The 16,841-nt window shown below is 38.2% G+C and overlaps 1 protein-coding gene across 2 annotated transcripts in view; it reads left to right on the top strand.

Annotated features, from left to right (window-relative positions):
- Window positions 1-1,220: 1,220 nt before the first annotated feature.
- LOC110831578 (cysteine dioxygenase type 1) overlaps window positions 1,221-16,841 on the top strand; it is an 18,160-nt gene continuing 2,539 nt past the window's right edge. Inside the window, exons 1-4 of one of the 2 annotated variants that reach the window (XM_022067740.2) lie at window positions 1,221-1,419; window positions 1,571-1,656; window positions 8,321-8,584; window positions 15,840-16,111. In XM_022067740.2, coding sequence (XP_021923432.2) covers window positions 8,364-8,584; window positions 15,840-16,111 — 493 coding nt within the window. In that variant the 5' untranslated portion in view covers window positions 1,221-1,419; window positions 1,571-1,656; window positions 8,321-8,363. The remainder of the gene's footprint in view (window positions 1,420-1,570; window positions 1,657-8,320; window positions 8,585-15,839; window positions 16,112-16,841) is intronic. The other variant, XM_022067738.2, reaches the window with a different exon arrangement.

Genomic DNA, 16,841 nt, shown 5'->3' with positions numbered 1-16,841 from the left:
TCCACTATTAAAAACTATCTTCCACTGCACAGTTTCACATGTTCAGAACGACTTACCACAGGCCCCTATTCTATACCATAAGAATCCAAACCACACCATACATATTTAACATCCATTTTAATGTTATCCTCCTTGGTCTTCCAAGTGGTCTCTTACCTTCAGGTTTCCGACTATAATTTTACAAGCATCTCTCATCTGCCTATATAAGTTGCATGCCACTTAATATAATAATATTTAATTCCTGCCTCCCTATATTATCCCTCTGATTGCCTGCATTGCCACTTCAGCCCTGAAGATGTAGGCAGTAGGCTTCTCCCAAACGTTGGCATCTAGCAACCAGAACCCAGAAGAACGTATCGTCAGATCTACTTCGTCTGGTTATCGCGATAGGGAATCGAGCTGAATACCTTCCAAATACGAAAACGTTTCCTACACTATATCGTGACTCCCGTTAGTGGTCCCTACCCAGACCCATTCCGCGCCTTTATATCCCGTTTTCTTGAAATTTTAATATTATACTACCATCTACGCCTAGGTCTCCCAAGTTACCCTTCCTTTCAGGCTTTCAGATCAAGATTTTGTTTTCCTGATGATCATACAGACTGTTTACTCATAATTCTTGTAATATAAAATACGAAAAACCAAAACTAAGATAAAATAGTAAATAAATAAGAAAGTTCGAAGCAATTCAGTTTATTTGATTCGTATTTGTTATACATATAATTAGGATTAATTATGAGGCAACAGTAAATTGTCTGTTTATTTGTCGTTCGATCTGAATGCAATTTTGGGAAAAGAACGCATCATGCAAAAAGTAACTGACCACTCACCTACACCTAGTACCGAGGTTTAAGAATGCGTGGCGCTGTATATCCAGTCCTGCAAACGTTTAAATGAGTTGTGCTTCATTGAGCTAAGTTTTGCTTTCATCCTTTATGCTTCACCTTACTGTCCATTTGCTTTCCACACGTGCGGAGGGTCAGTAGATTCGTGAACAGGGGCAAGTAAGCTTTTTCTTAAGTCATAACCTGGAAAAAAAACCAATGAACTTGGGTGTAACTGAAAGGAAACAATTGACGAACGTTATCGTGACAAGTTCTTCGCTTTGTTACTGATAAGGGGGTTGGTCTTCTTTCCTGCAGTGGCCAGAACCTGATTTCTTCAGGGGCCAACAGACACAGCGACAAGATGTTTTCTTTTTCTTTTTCTTTTCTGTTTCGTCACCGCTGTTGTCATGACCACGAAGTTCTGTTTCCTATGAAGGCAGAGTGGCGTGCGGTGGGTTAACTTTCATTTGTCTTCTGTTGGCTGATTGTAGCGTCAGTTCATTCGGTGACCGCTCAAGTTTCAGAACGGAGTGCGCAGCGTTTGTGAAGACGTGTTTTCACGGCAATCAGCTGGAACCAGACGCCCCACCAGGTTCGAACATAATTTATATAACGCAATTAACAAATAAATGCAATGTTGAAAACAACTTCAGGATTCAAATTCTGTTTTGATTAAATGTCTTTCCCCTTCGTTTCATCTGATAAACCACAAAAAGTATTACAGATTTTAATTTGTTTTGTAGGTGACGCTCGGTTTTAAGGGACGTACTGAATCGCTCGGACATTTTCGTGCAAGGAATCTCACCAAACGTCTAAAAGTATTCATATTGTACGTAAGAACTAATTTTGAATTCCAACCGGTTAGAAATCCGTTACAGCTGCAGATTTATTTGTTGAACAGAAACGCATTTTATTACACCTATACTGAGCATTGTTTATAATCGTAAGTTGGCCAATATAATAAATCAAATATACCTCCGAGAGTTGGCAATCCCCAACATCGCGATATAATAACTAAAATATTGCTACAGTCATTTTTTTTAAAATCGTTTGATAACAACTATATTATTTGTTTCAACTGAGGACATGACCATGTTAAAATGTCCCTAGAGACATAACATAGAAAACTATGGAAGACTTAACCTAAATTTTCAAAATCAGAACTTATAAATGAACAGATTGAACGCTTTTAACTTATCCAACCTGGCGAGTTTGAGTAACTGTATGAGTCATTATTTAGTGTGGTTGTAAGATGTGGTATATTTTCCATTAGATACAAGTTAATTAAGATATACTTAAAACATAGTTAAGAGGATATAGAGACCCCGACGGACAAATGGTAGTGAGCAAAATCTATGGAAGGATACATGTGATTTATCGTGGTTTATAAAAAAAAAATTATGATTCTTTATATCAAATCTAAAACTTCTTGACGATGGTGAAGAGTCATTTGAATAAAAATTTACTTGGATATTATCCATCGTCTAGTAAATATAAAACGTAAAACGACGTTTCGGAGATGGGACTCTATCTCCGTATTCAGGTTCTGAAGAGTCATTTGAATAAAAATTTTCTTGGATATTATCCATCGTCTAGTAAATATAAAACGTAAAACAACGTTTCGGAGATGGGACTCTATCTCCGTCTTCAGGTTCTGAAGAGTCATTTGAATAAAACTTTCCTTGGATATTATCCATCGTCTAGTAAATATAAAACGTAAAACGACGTTTCGGAGATGGGACTCTATCTCCGTCTTCATATAGAGTCCCATCTCCGAAACGTCGTTTTACGTTTTATATTTACTAGACGATGGATAATATCCAAGAAAATTTTTATTCATATGATTCTTTAAATCAGAAATTGTTAGAGACCTAACAATTCCTTTTTATGCCTAATGTAGACGTCTTCTGTATAAATGTATGCTACTTTCTTATTCAAAATTGTACAATTATTTGTTAAATCATGATTTTTCGGTATTTGATATGTCTTATTAAAAAAATAAAGTCTGAATGCAAACGACGAAGATTTATAAGATTCTCAGGCCTGATAAAATGACCCCACGGGTCGTACTTTGTACAGTCTTGATTTAGAAGTCTAATGCGGAGACAGAGGATAGGGTATAACAGTAAAAACAACTGTTGTACTAGATAAAACTTCTTGTAACATTGTTCAATTGCGTTGTAGATTTTCAGTGGTGACGTGGAAAGGAATCTCACTCGAGAAGCCATCAGTTTCTCCAAACAAGAAATTCCTGGTATTTTATGGAATCCGAAAGTTTACAGGAGACCACGTAATGAACTTATTTGTAAATTAATAACAATTTCTGCCGCGCATAAGCACCAGGAGACATAATTAATTCAGTATTTTTTTTAAGAGACGTAAGTCTAAAATAAAATTTCTTTCGGAAATCAAATGATAAGATTAAATATTACATACGTTGGCAGCCATGCGGAGGATAGAAATGTAATTGTAAAATATAAAGTTTGGAATATGTTGTGCTACTGAGTGGAAGATCGTTTTGTTGATTTAAATAAACAACAGAATTAAGAACCGCAATGCTACCTGTTTTAACGCGATTAAAATGAACCTGTAATGGAAAAGTCATGTCTGTCCGTGTGTTTCATCTCCAAACCTACTTCTTTTATACTTGGTATTGGATGAGTGTGTGTGGGGGATCCACTCTAAAAACTGGTAAAGCTTGACGGCTGATACAAAGATTCCTACATTCCAAAAACATAAGCGTATAAATGTAGAATCTCAGAGGCAAACTTCCCTGTCTTTCGTCATAGAACGTATTTCTAGATTTACTCTTAAAAATTGAATTTTTGGGAAAAAATATCTAATTAGTTATGGTAGTTTTGATACGAATTTCTTGTATAAGGCGTAAATTAATACTTAGCTGAGTGGTTCCATGTGAAATTCACGATGCCTCGCTGTTACAGATCTTTTCTTCGCTAACTACAAGACAAAAGAAATTCTCTATTGTGGGGGTAGCCATTTTTGAAACTAGTGGCATCTAGCGGAGGCGCGCAATAACAACAATCACTCGGGTCATTTGAAACAAAAGTATGAGCTTTTTCTCCATCGACTGGCGTGAGCGTGAAGATCGAAGTGCGTTTCATTTGTTATCCGTGTAATTTTGAAAGTGTTAAGATTCTTTTGAGATCGTCCTGTATATTATTTTTAAAATATGTCGAGGTAAAATCAAGACTTTTGGTTTATGTTTAGCGGAATTAACTCGCGAGTCGAATCGAGCAGTCTGCATGCGGACCATGGGTTTTGCATTACTGATCTACAATATTAATTAAAATTATTATACTTAACGAAATACAAGCAAAAGGTGAAAGCTGATATGCAGAGTTCAACAAATCCACTTGTCTTATCGTCAGTGACGAGTGTTAAGTACCAAGATCGACGAGTGGTGTCCTATTTTACCTTTTTCGTCGTAGATGTCAAATGGAAACTTTATTACTGGCAGGATCATAATGACCTTTGTTAACGCGACACTGGCGTGGGTGAGGAAAGCATTAGAGTGAAATATAATTCACAGGTTGGCGTTTTTCTTCGCAATGTGAATGATCGATCTCTCGTTGTTTAACATCGACCTTTTCGATACGTGTTAAATGCAAAATAACTGCCGATAGTAATGACCCATCCCACCTCTCCACTGCGCAGGTCAGCTGTAATCAGCTGTTTACCAACAAGAATTGTTCATAACGGTTTCTACTGCGAAGTAAATGTATGGTGATTACAATTTTGTCTGTCAACTGAGCCGACATTGATCTCTGTTTCCTTAAGGGCAGGAATTTTTTTTTATAAATTTTGTGATAAATTTGCTATAAAATTTTGCTCCCAACGGAAAGGCAGGGGGGTTAAAACATGTCAGATTTGAAGAAGATTGTGTGACCTCTCGCTATCGTAAGGAGCTTGGATGATGTAATAAATTCCTTAATAAAATCAGATAAAAAATGAAGACGTTACTAATTAACACAATCATATGTGAATGTTATTATATAAATGAAAGTGCGTATTATAATTTAACTTTCCTGTATATCAACTGTGGGTACAATGCTTGAAGTCACCCGGCATGCCTCGCGCCAGCTAAAAGAGGAAATGTTGCTTATAAAAGCAAAAAGTTTAAGTTGTCCGCGTGTTATCTAGTATCACACCATTGAGATGTATTTCGAAATAGAGATATAGATACAGTCTTAGGAAAAATGGCGCCTTGGGCGAACAAAACCAACAGTCCCCCCCTCCCCCCCTCCCGTACACACAAACAGACCAATTTTGTGAAATTAACAATTTATGTGTAAGTGATAATTCGCCGAAACTGTTTCACACCTTTATTTGATTTATTTTTATTTAATTACGCGCTACCAAAACATCCCAAAGGCCAATAAACAAAAACATTGACAGAGGATCCACGGTTCTGGAGAATCTGACGTAACTGCGCAAACGCAGTAGTAGCGGGAAGTGCGATGCGCCTTTGTTTGTATAAATAAATATTTGTAGAACGTAAACCATTTGTGATATGTAAGATCTGAAAACAGATATGGAAAGCTCAAGACGTAATACGTATTTCGTACGAAATATGTCCAGATCCATCTCTTACGGTTTTCGAGAGGCGGGCCCCTTAACGCGCGAGATGCATTGAAAATTGTACACATTGGTTCATTAAAATTATAATAAATGTATAAATAATTATAATTACAATAAAATATATTACAGATTCTTAAAGGTCTTTATTTACTGATCATTTTATATAAAGGTTACATTACCCTTATTCTTACCATTCCTGAGGAATGAACATTTAAAGGTGACTCGGCGCTCGATCTTACACGTCTTCGTAACTGTTTTTGCTGAATGACCCTTACGTATAGACTATATGGCGATCAGTAACTTGTTTCAGATCTTTTTCAAACCATAACCGATCACATACATTGCAAGCGTATCCAAATTTATTTTCATTAAAATGCTTATGAAAATATTCTGTTGCATTGGGAACTTCAGATACATTATTTAATACTTCTATTTTTATTTTATTTTTACGTTTTCTGTACTGTATCATATATTCTGCATTATGGACTCTTTTAGCTTCAATGTCACCTATCTTGTTATCTCTACATAGTATGACGTAACTGCGCAAACGCAGTAGTAGCGCGAAGTGCGATGCTCCTTTATTTGTATAAATAAATGTTTGTAGAACCTAAACCGTTTGTGATATATAAAATCTGAAAACAGATATGGAAAGCTCAAGACGTAATACGTATTTCGTACGCAATATGTCCAGATCCATCTCTTACGGTTTTCGAGAGGCGGGCGCTTAACGTGATGAACAATAATAATAAATAGGAATCCCTAACCTCAAACTTTGTTCAATTGTAAGAGACCACGACGTCCACCCGCAATGAGCAATTTAATCAAAACTAAAATGGAGAGAGTGGAGGACAATAGCACAGATTTCTTAACAATTCTTATATAAGACAAGTACCTGTGATATTCCAAAACGTTTTTACCAGTACAAAATTATCTACTCTACGACGCACTTCTTCTACAAGCGATTCACAGCAGAGCTCTTTCCGCAATAACGAAAGCGGATTGTTGACGGCAGTAATGAAACACAACAATGTCGAATAAACAGATAACATAACAATTACTTTCTTTGGTAAAGGAGTAAAGCTTTGTTATGCACGCAGGAGTTCATATAAAAACTGACCATTGTCGGTCCATATTTACAAATTGTTGGTATGGATCTCACACATTTTCCTAACGCTGTTTTGCCAAATGTCCCTTCCGTATAGACGTATTTACGTCAAAAATCACGGGTTAAAAAGGGAGAAAAAAGTAAAATAAATACATACAAACAAGCAGGATGCCAAATGGAAGTCATTCATATAAATAATGTGGATTATATTAATAATAATTCCATTGACATAAGTCAATGTTGTGAGTGGGAGGTGAGAAAGGAAAATCGAATTAATATCTAATAAATTAGAAAGTACTGTGGTTGTTATCAAATATGATTGTGAGAGAAACAACTTTAGTGTTCAACTAAAGGTAACCGGAGTTTTCTGTAACTTTTGCCGCGAAGAATTCCTAGAAAATGCGCAACGCTTTACAAAACGTGATAGGTTAAGTTAGGTTAGGTTAGGTTATGTTATGTTAGGTTAGGTTAGGTTAGGTTATGTTAGGTTAGGTTAGTTAGGTTAAGTTAGGTTAGGTTAGGTTAGGTTAAGTTAGTTAGGTTAACTTAGGTTATGTTAGGTTATGTTAGGTTATGTTAGGTTAGGTTGCTCTATTATTCTGTCAAGTTAAGAAGAACTATGCTAACCTATCAAGTTACTGCATGTGCTTATTCCCACATGTGCCATTAATGGCTCACGACTACACTCTACAATCTAAAACAAGTTATTCAAATGTTTCTATGCGTGTGCTATGCAATTATTTTACGCTTATAAAAGAGCAGTTTATCGATAGTCCTGATCTGAGAGTCTGTTAACTACGTTGAAATTATTTGACCTCCAACACCACCTGACTTCAATTTATTCGAATATTTTTTCTTTCCTTTATTAATCCACTCTGGAGTTTACGACGGTGATTCAGAAGATGGCTGTCTTCTGGGTTGTTCCGCCGTTTGGTGAACGTTTACCGACGTTTCAGAGGCCCTTACTGCCTCCATCATCAGGGCGATACATTTAACATATATTTATTCGCAGAGCATATACGTTTATTTCAAACAAATATGCATAAAATGGCGATAAATCCGTAACGCTGATTTCGAATTGGTTTGGATCACAACCGAGATTTATCTGGGTTACTAAATAATGAGGTAAAAGAAACAGTTTATATAATTTGTTACAGAAGTACCAAGCGATGTTGGAGAATTGAAGTTTTTCATAGCAAAAGAACACAAATTGTCTGACGTCAATTCTAAATCGAAGACGTAGGCTTACGTATGAAACATCCTGCTTTATGTAACTGCGTTTATGTGACAACATAAAAACTTAATCTCTTGTGCGTTGTTTATTATAACTTCAGAACGAAAGTCGCTCCTGCTTCGAATTCTAGAGGTCAGCTATCTTGACCGAGATATATTCGTGATTTTCCTGAGCCCTCTAGATAAATAACTCGATGGTACGTTACATTAAGCCACGACACATTCCAACTTATTATACACTAATTTTCGACTGAAAATTCGACTGTGTTGCTAAACATCTGAAGACGTAAGTGATAACACGGGATGGGTCAGAATAGTTAACCGAGTTTCTTGTTTCTAACATAAGCTAAACAACGTTCGAAATAAATTACACTCTAAAAACTTGTTAAAAGAGGTTAATTCCTTGAAAAAAATACGTCTATTATGTTGGGAATTGTTCAATGTCTGAGATACAGACCAACTTGAAGCGTCAATCGATCGAAGAAATGTCATCACGTCAACCTTGGAACGATCTTTTCACGGTATATAAGCTCGTATGTTCTGTTCCCTTTTGCAGAATTGTACGAAGGCAATCCAGGAAGGAGTAGTAGAGCCAAAAGATGCAAAATCCCCGCGTCGGCTCGTACAGCGAAGGCCCGTTTTTGAAATACAAACCGTGCGTCCAAACACCAGTCGTCTCGACGCTGGACGACCTTATCAGAGAGTTGTACGTCGTTTTCAATTCGGATTGCGTGAACGTCGAGTTTGTTCACCAACTCATGTCCAACTACAAGAGCAACCCCGCTGAATGGAAGAGATTCGCCAAATTTGATAGATTCAGGTGATAAACAAGTCTGATCTTTTTGATGTTTCATAAATTTAGATTTCCCTTTAACACCAAATGAAAGACTTTGGGTGATTTGGTGCCCTTGCCAGAAAGTTTTATTGCCCGTAGCAGAAACGTATTCCCCGTTTATTAAAGCGAATAAACCGAGAACATAACCTAAAATATTTCTTCTATACCTTTGTTGACTTACGACACTTTAGCTCTGACAAGCTTGTATACAGAATCTCAAATGTAATTCTTCTGAATATCACGCTCACTTTTAACCGAAAATTATCGATTTTAAAATCATCATTAAACAGTCATTTCGGGGATAATTAAGCTTCAATTATCAGAGTATATACCAGAAAGTTTTGGATAGTTTATTGTAAATCACAATTGATTACCTTAATTATGTGTGGTGATGAACACAAATTATGAAGATTTTCATCACGTGAATTTCTGAATCTTATTATTTCCTATTTGGTTCAAATATTCTCCTCAGTTTCAGGTCGCGAAACAAAATTTCATACGTAAGACGAAGGCCCAAATTATACTTTCGAATAGGCTTATTTTAATCTTTGGATTCTTCGATGGGAAAAAGGGTGTTACAAGATTCCGAATTCAATGAAAGGAAATATTTTATTTTCAATGCTTTGATCGCTGAATTTTCATTGATCACTTTTGCTGCAAAGGTCACTAGTTTGAGGACGAGTGGGGCAATATCATATATATCTGTTTACTACAGCGTTTTATCACGACGTGCAATCAATCGTCTCTGTTACGACTCAATTCATCTCGGGTTTTGCATCATACTGACGTCAATAAGGACACGTACACTGAACGTGAACGAAGAAACGAGTGGCTGTATCGATGACTGGTGATGGTGATTGTAGATTGGGGACAATAAAAAAAGTTCGAAAGCAGTTTCTTAACCAGCTAAGCGACTGTTAGCTTCTCAAGAAAGACCCTGCCCCATGGCTTGGTACGCTGGCTTATTCATTACAACGCTCGCGGCAATTAGACCTGTTACAAATATCTTGGTCTTGGTCTTCCTAAATCTCGTTTTCCTAGAAATCTATAGCTAAATATTCGTCCTTGTAATCTGTAGTTTGTCGTGCGGTAAAATGTCTTCTCTGTAGGATCTGAGGTTTTCACGGCGATGAGTTTTAAGATTTCTGTCTTCTGGGTTGTAGCAGTGTGTAGTCCGGTGGAAGTTTACCGACGTTTCAGAGGTGGTTACTGCCTCTATCATCAGGGTGATGGATGTCTTCTGGGTTGTAGCGCCGTGTGGTCTGGTAGAAGTTTACCGACGTTTCAGAGGTGGTTACTGCCTCCATCATCAGGGCGATGGATGTCTTCTGGGTTGTAGCGCCGTGTGGTCTGGTAGAAGTTTACCGACGTTTCAGAAGTCCTTGCTGCCTCCATCATCAGGGCGATGGATGTCTTCTGGGTTGTAGCGCCGTGTGGTCTGGTAGAAGTTTACCGACGTTTCAGAAGTCCTTGCTGCCTCCATCATCAGGGCGATGGATGTCTTCTGGGTTGTAGCGCCGTGTGGTCTGGTAGAAGTTTACCGACGTTTCAGAGGTGGTTACTGCCTCCATCATCAGGGTGATGGATGTCTTCTGGGTTGTAGCGCCGTGTGGTCTGGTAGAAGTTTACCGACGTTTCAGAAGTCCTTGCTGCCTCCATCATCAGGGCGATGGATGTCTTCTGGGTTGTAGCGCCGTGTGGTCTGGTAGAAGTTTACCGACGTTTCAGAAGTCCTTGCTGCCTCCATCATCAGGGCGATGGATGTCTTCTGGGTTGTAGCGCCGTGTGGTCTGGTAGAAGTTTACCGACGTTTCAGAGGTGGTTACTGCCTCCATCATCAGGGTGATGGATGTCTTCTGGGTTGTAGCGCCGTGTGGTCTGGTAGAAGTTTACCGACGTTTCAGAAGTCCTTGCTGCCTCCATCATCAGGGAAGACAGCCATCTTCAATGTATTTTATCTTTTCCTAGTATTTCACAAAGTCATCTCTCATTTTGTCATTTCGCTGTCCGCCACTCAATGTTATTCATTTCAGTCCACGTAAACCTTTTTTTGTGTGTGTGTTCTGCAATCTTCTGTTTATCTCTCGATATAAGGGTCCCTCATTCTCTCTCACATACTAAACTTGCTTTTGAGGATACATCGTAAAATCTCAACTGGACTGTCTTACTCATCACAACTACAATGCGTGTTAGATAGACCTTACTGTTCAGAAAATCGAATTTTAAACCTAGGATACTCCAAAATATTGTCTTCCGCACTCTTTAAAATTCATCATTTATGACTCTGCCAACACTAGACTTCATAGGTTATATTACAACGTACGCATCTGAAAAATAGTCATGAAATAGCCCTACAGACAATCAATCAATCAAAGGAGAGAACTATGCCAAAATCAGTATTTTGGCACTGTACCAAATTAGTCTTTACTATGTTTTGACCCCCCCCCCCCAGTATTATATAACTTTTTCATCGAAAATACAGAACTCAAAATCGCATGAATTTTACGTGTTTCAAATTTATTTTAGTTCAAATCTAACAAATTAATGTTAAAACTCGAAATGCGTTCTACCGCGAACGTCGTCAAACTTTGAGCATCCGTTACTAGCTTTGATGTTCACAATTCTCTGTCATTCTCTTCATACCTACTTTTATCCTTCTCGCAGTTATTTCCCTTCGCGTTTCCTTCTCTTCGTCATTCTTCGTCACACTCATTTTTCGTCTTGTAAGACAAATAAATTTGAGAGCTCAGTACATAACAGCTGTGCCAGTTCGAACTCCATTTTGCTGTTATTCAACCACTCACATCGCCAGATACACGGAAAAGCTTACAATCACACCAAGAGAGGGACACGAACTAACGGAGGTTCACTGTCAGTTATAAATAACTGTTCCGTTAACAAGAACCATTTACTCAAAGCAAATGAGATCACAACGCATGAAAAACGTCTATTTACGAGGTGCGATCGGAAAGTTTCCAGACTGAGCGTATAAAAACCCGTACACTTATCTCAGGTATTAAATTCATCCATCACCCTCGAAGTAGTTCCTCTGGGAGTGAACACAACGATCCCAGCGCCGCTGCCAAGCCTGGAAGCATCCCTGGAAATCTTTCTTTGTCAGCCTGTCAAGCACCATCTGCGATTCTGCCTGAATCTCTTCTATCGTCTCAAATCTCCTTCCCTTTAGCTGAATTTTCATCTTTGGGAAGAGGAAGAAGTCACACGGAGCTTAGAAAGGAAGTTGGGGTCGGTTCTTGCAAGATCTTTGAGCTCCTGACAAACGAGAAGTCGATTCTGCTTCTGGTCCTCAGACAGGATGCGTCGCATGTGGAGTTCTTCCTTTAGAATCAGCTGACAGGTCCCATAGCCTATCCCAACAATGTCGCACAAGTCGTTGATGGTACGACGTCGATCTTCGTGAATGGCCTGCCGAATCTTCGTAACATTTTCGGGCGTTGTGCTCGAAGATGGTCGTCCAGAACGCTCGTCATCATCATCGACAGAGGTTCGGCCATTTTTAAAACGTGAATGCCACACAAAAGTTTGTGCACGACCCATTGCGGACTCCCCAAATGCTTGCTTTAGCATTTCATAGGTTTCCGTAGCCGTTTTGGCGAGTCTTTGGCAAGAGATTCAGGCAGAATCGCAGATGGTGCTTGACAGGCTGACAAAGAAAGATTTCCAGGCTTGGCAGCGGCGCTGGGATCGTTGTGTTCACTCCCAGGGGAACTACTTCGAGGGTGATGGATGAATTTAATACCTGAGATAAGTGTACGGGTTTTTATACGCGCAGTCTGGAAACTTTCCGATCGCACCTCGTAGAACATTTTTTGATCACAGATTCGATAGTAACGCAGAGAGACTCAGGATTTCCTTTCCAGAGAACACATAACCTTCATTGATCAGTAAATCTACTGTTTTATTTTACAGAATTTAATCACCATAATAACATTAAATAAAGAATGTAAATTATTAATTATCTTATTATGTAATATCCTCTGTGTTTCTCTTATTTTACTTCAGATCTAATTATCTAACCTTTTCGTTCTGAAGCACCTTTTTAATCTGTGTTCTTCCTTCACACTGAGTGATCAACTTTTGCATCCATACGAGACACCGGATAAAACTACACCCGTACTGCATTTTAACTCTTTTTTTTTTTTTACATTTTATGGTAAGATAACATTCGATAAAGGACGAACAGAGGTCTAAATCCCAACAACCCAAACGTGGCGCGATGCGCAGTTGGCACGTGTCTCTCTCTCTCTCTCTACAATGTTCATCCATCACTCGATGGAAATACAAACTGTGGTCTTCTGTCTGGATTATGGTTACCAATGTTAAGGAGGAACGTATCGTAATCTTATTTAACCCCTTAAATTTCATTTTCTATCTCAAAAAAAAATGTTTCCATTAAAAAGCTCAGTTGGTTAAAGCTTTTTTCTTCTAACAAACATACGAAACCGATAAACAAACTTTGTATGCAATACGCAGGGTTACTGATTGTCAAATGAAGTGGTATATATAGCCCAGTTACCCCTGTACATCAAAATGTTAATCTTGAGACAGACAGCAGATTTCTCTGTATGAGGCATCGGCCCATGACAAGACCTGTATCATCAAAGGTCAGTATGGAAAGAATAATAATCAGACATTTATGAAAACTTTCACATCATCTACACTCGGCATGATATTTTACCAAGGGCATAAACTGGATTCTGTATCATAACATAAACATCTCGTTCATGTGGGCTGACCGATACTTGAAAAATCTAAAAAAAGTCCAGGCCTATATGATAGAGGATTTTTTTTTATAGAATCTGCTTTCAGAAAAGCAACAGAATTGCTTGGACTAAAACAACTGTGGGTCTAGCCCTCGTGGCGACAACCAAACTCCGTTACTGATAACAGAACGCCATGGCTTCAGAATTTCACTGCCTGTTGTCGAAATGAATCTTCAGCGCAAGGACGTGAAAGTTAGATGTTATCTATTGCTACCCGAATACATCATTATCGTCAGACAGGGTTTACAACATTCCAATACGAAGAGAGATCTCAACTTTCGCTCTCATAATTCCCGTGACAATGGAACACAATACGTGTACCAAACGTGTTCAAGTTTAGTTAACAAACAGACAACCTTGAACATGGCCGTCTTCTGGAATGTTATGCCATGTAGTCTCGTAGCAGATTACTGACGATTCATAGGTTCCTGCTGCCTCTATCATCAGTGAGAACCTGTATATCAAATCTAAAACTTCTTGACGATGGTGAAGAGTCATTTGAATAAAAATTTCCTTGGATATTATCCATCATCTAGTAAATATAAAACGTAAAACGACGTTTCGGAGATGGGACTCTATCTCCGTCTTCAGGTTCTGAAGAGTCATTTGAATAAAAATTTCCTTGGATATTATCCATCGTCTAGTAAAATATAAAATATAAAACATTTTATATTTTACTAGACGATGGATAATATCCAACGAATTTTTTATTTAAGTGAGAACCTGACTTTGTAGATAAAAATAATTAATTTATGTACTTCGCGTTATATAAATGCATTTATGACCCAAATGAAAAGTCAGAAAATTCGTGCTGATTCCGAAATAAGAAATTTTTAAGTATCGTAATCGATTGTACAGTCCGTTGACTGATGGAAGGCGAGTACAACTGTCACTTCCGGTTCCCGGCTGGAACTACACGACTCACCGCCAGGCATCACAAGGTTTCCCCGATACGAGTTAAGTATCGATCTATAAAACGATATAATGAAATTTGTTTTATAGCAGTTCCTGCCGGGAGTAGGAACATGACAGTTGCGTTGAACTTTGTTAAGAACGCACTCTACTATGAAAGTGAAAATACATGAAGATTTGCGTATTTGGGATCGCCGTGGCTCAATCACAATTCAGTCAGTGTTACGACTAAGCTACGAACTGGGCTACAGGGTTCAGTTCACGGCTTGGCAGGAATTCAGAGATAGTAATTTCCAATATCCGAAATATGACCGTGGCCTTGACCCTCGGTAAAGGCAGCAGGGGGAAGAGGTTGAGTGATGACCACCACTTCTGATAGTACAGCTACTATTTATAATACAAACAACTCTTTATCTCTGTACATGTCATAGTCAGGATATAAAAGTGTTTTATTTCCAGTATTTTGGATAAACATACTGTCTTCAACATCTGGGCTGCCCTCAAGATACACAGTATTGTTCTCCAAAACATTTTTGTCTACCAACAAGCCTACACAGTGCCAAAACCCAGATCATCATGATGATACATTTTGTTTGTTTTTCAAACGCGCAAAAACAACATTAATTGTAATAATGATGGACTAATTTATAAGTTGGGTACATTCTCTTCTGGATATAGAAGCAGTAATTAAAATGTTTACCAGATAATAATTCATCTCAATAAATTACTTTATGAAGAGGCACGTATCGTATCATAATGGCAGTGTAACAAATTTATATTACTCCACTCCCATCAATTTATAAAAAAAATGTCCTAATTTGAATACAACTCAGTACGTAGGTTGGGCTATAGATCCACCCATCACTGTCAGCTATACAAATTTCACATTCCAAAGCAACACTACAATTATTATCCGAAAATGAATCTGCGATGAATAATAATCAATGATCAACCGACAATTAAACTGATGAACTAACCAACAAAATAACCAACTAGATCTCAGAAGTATAATCTGGAAGTTCAACACCACTAATACCAACATTTGCCACTAAACATTACCATTAATCTATATTCCACACACTTATTTGCCTCAGGGCCATCCTAACCTCTACTGACCAAGCGTCATGCCTTACACAATGCCCAGCTGCCTGCGTGTTACGCTAGCATACCACTAAACTGCAAGCCCCGGAGTGAAGTTAGATCAGCATCCCCTATTCATATACAATAAAGGTTCAAATTATCCTTCCATCTCCTCCTTAGTCTTCTACAGTGACCACTTTACTTTCCGATAAAACTTCTGTATACATTTCATATCTACCCATCATGTTACGTGACCAACCCATTCACTTATATTACCAAAACATGAACAAATAAATATGTAAGTGACACAATCTTAAATCTGTATGCATGGCTTTTATTTCTATTCAGAAGAAAATATTTCAAGGTCATCCGAAGTCGTTCTCTATAGTCATGTCAATTTATAATAAGCGTACCATTACATCAACAAGGCGTAGTTTTATTATCAACCGCATTCTCTTTGTTAGGTACACCCGAAACCTGGTGGATGATGGAAATGGTAAGTTCAACCTGTTGATCTTATGCTGGGGTGAAGGCCATGGTTCTCCAATCCATGACCATGCTGATTCACATTGCTTTATGAAGATTCTGGAGGGATCGCTAAGTGAGGTTAGGTTCACTTGGCCTAAGAGTGACGCAGCTGCCTACAAACAAACTATAAATAGCAGTAATGAATGTAAGAATCTGAAGGAAATCTCTAGGGGAGAACTACACCTCAATGAAGTTGCCTACATCAACGGTAAATAAAACCATGCAGCTTATTCTAACCTATCCAATGGGTACCGGGGTTCTTTCCCGGGGGGTAAAGCACGGCCGGGGTGTGATGCCGAGGTCAAGAATGAGTACGAGCTATACCTCCACTCTTCTCAAGCGCCTACAAGGCGTACAGTGGGATAGCTTTACTTTTTAGATTATTCTAAAGAACACGCCATTTCTCACATAATGCTCGAAATGTTGTAATTAGGATTCCGTCTTACATGTTGATTCTTCTGTGACAGGGAATTATCTCTATAAAAATGCAGTGGCTGCAAATGGCATGCCATACACACTGATTTTCTGGAGAATAAGTCAACTAATTCTAAATTATATATGCTCATAACTAAATGACAGGATGGGTAGATGGTCACAGCTCATTTAATTCTAATTCTAATTCTAAAATGATCTGAGCTACAGTAAAACTCACTGTTTTGAAGCCACGGTGGGTTGAAAGTAGTAAAAGCACTATCTTGCCAACTGCCACTGTGATAAGACCTAACAGTTTTTTGTGCATTGTCCATCATACCCAATATCCCCTCTGAATTTTAATATGAAACTACTGTGACAACGCAAATTCCCGGGAATCGAACCCGAGACCCCAGGATTACAAGGCCAGCGTTCTAACCGCTAGACCACCGTGGCGGTTGTACACACTTATACATGACTGTTATTACTTGCGTGTCACGTAGATATCCGTGACTTAGAAGAATTAT

This window comes from Zootermopsis nevadensis, unplaced genomic scaffold (assembly GCF_977971745.1).
Source record: "Zootermopsis nevadensis isolate Lab colony 2312 unplaced genomic scaffold, Znev_1.0 Znev_ptg000050l, whole genome shotgun sequence".
NCBI lineage: Eukaryota > Metazoa > Arthropoda > Insecta > Blattodea > Termopsidae > Zootermopsis > Zootermopsis nevadensis.
This window is presented reverse-complemented; position numbering and strand designations above follow the sequence as displayed.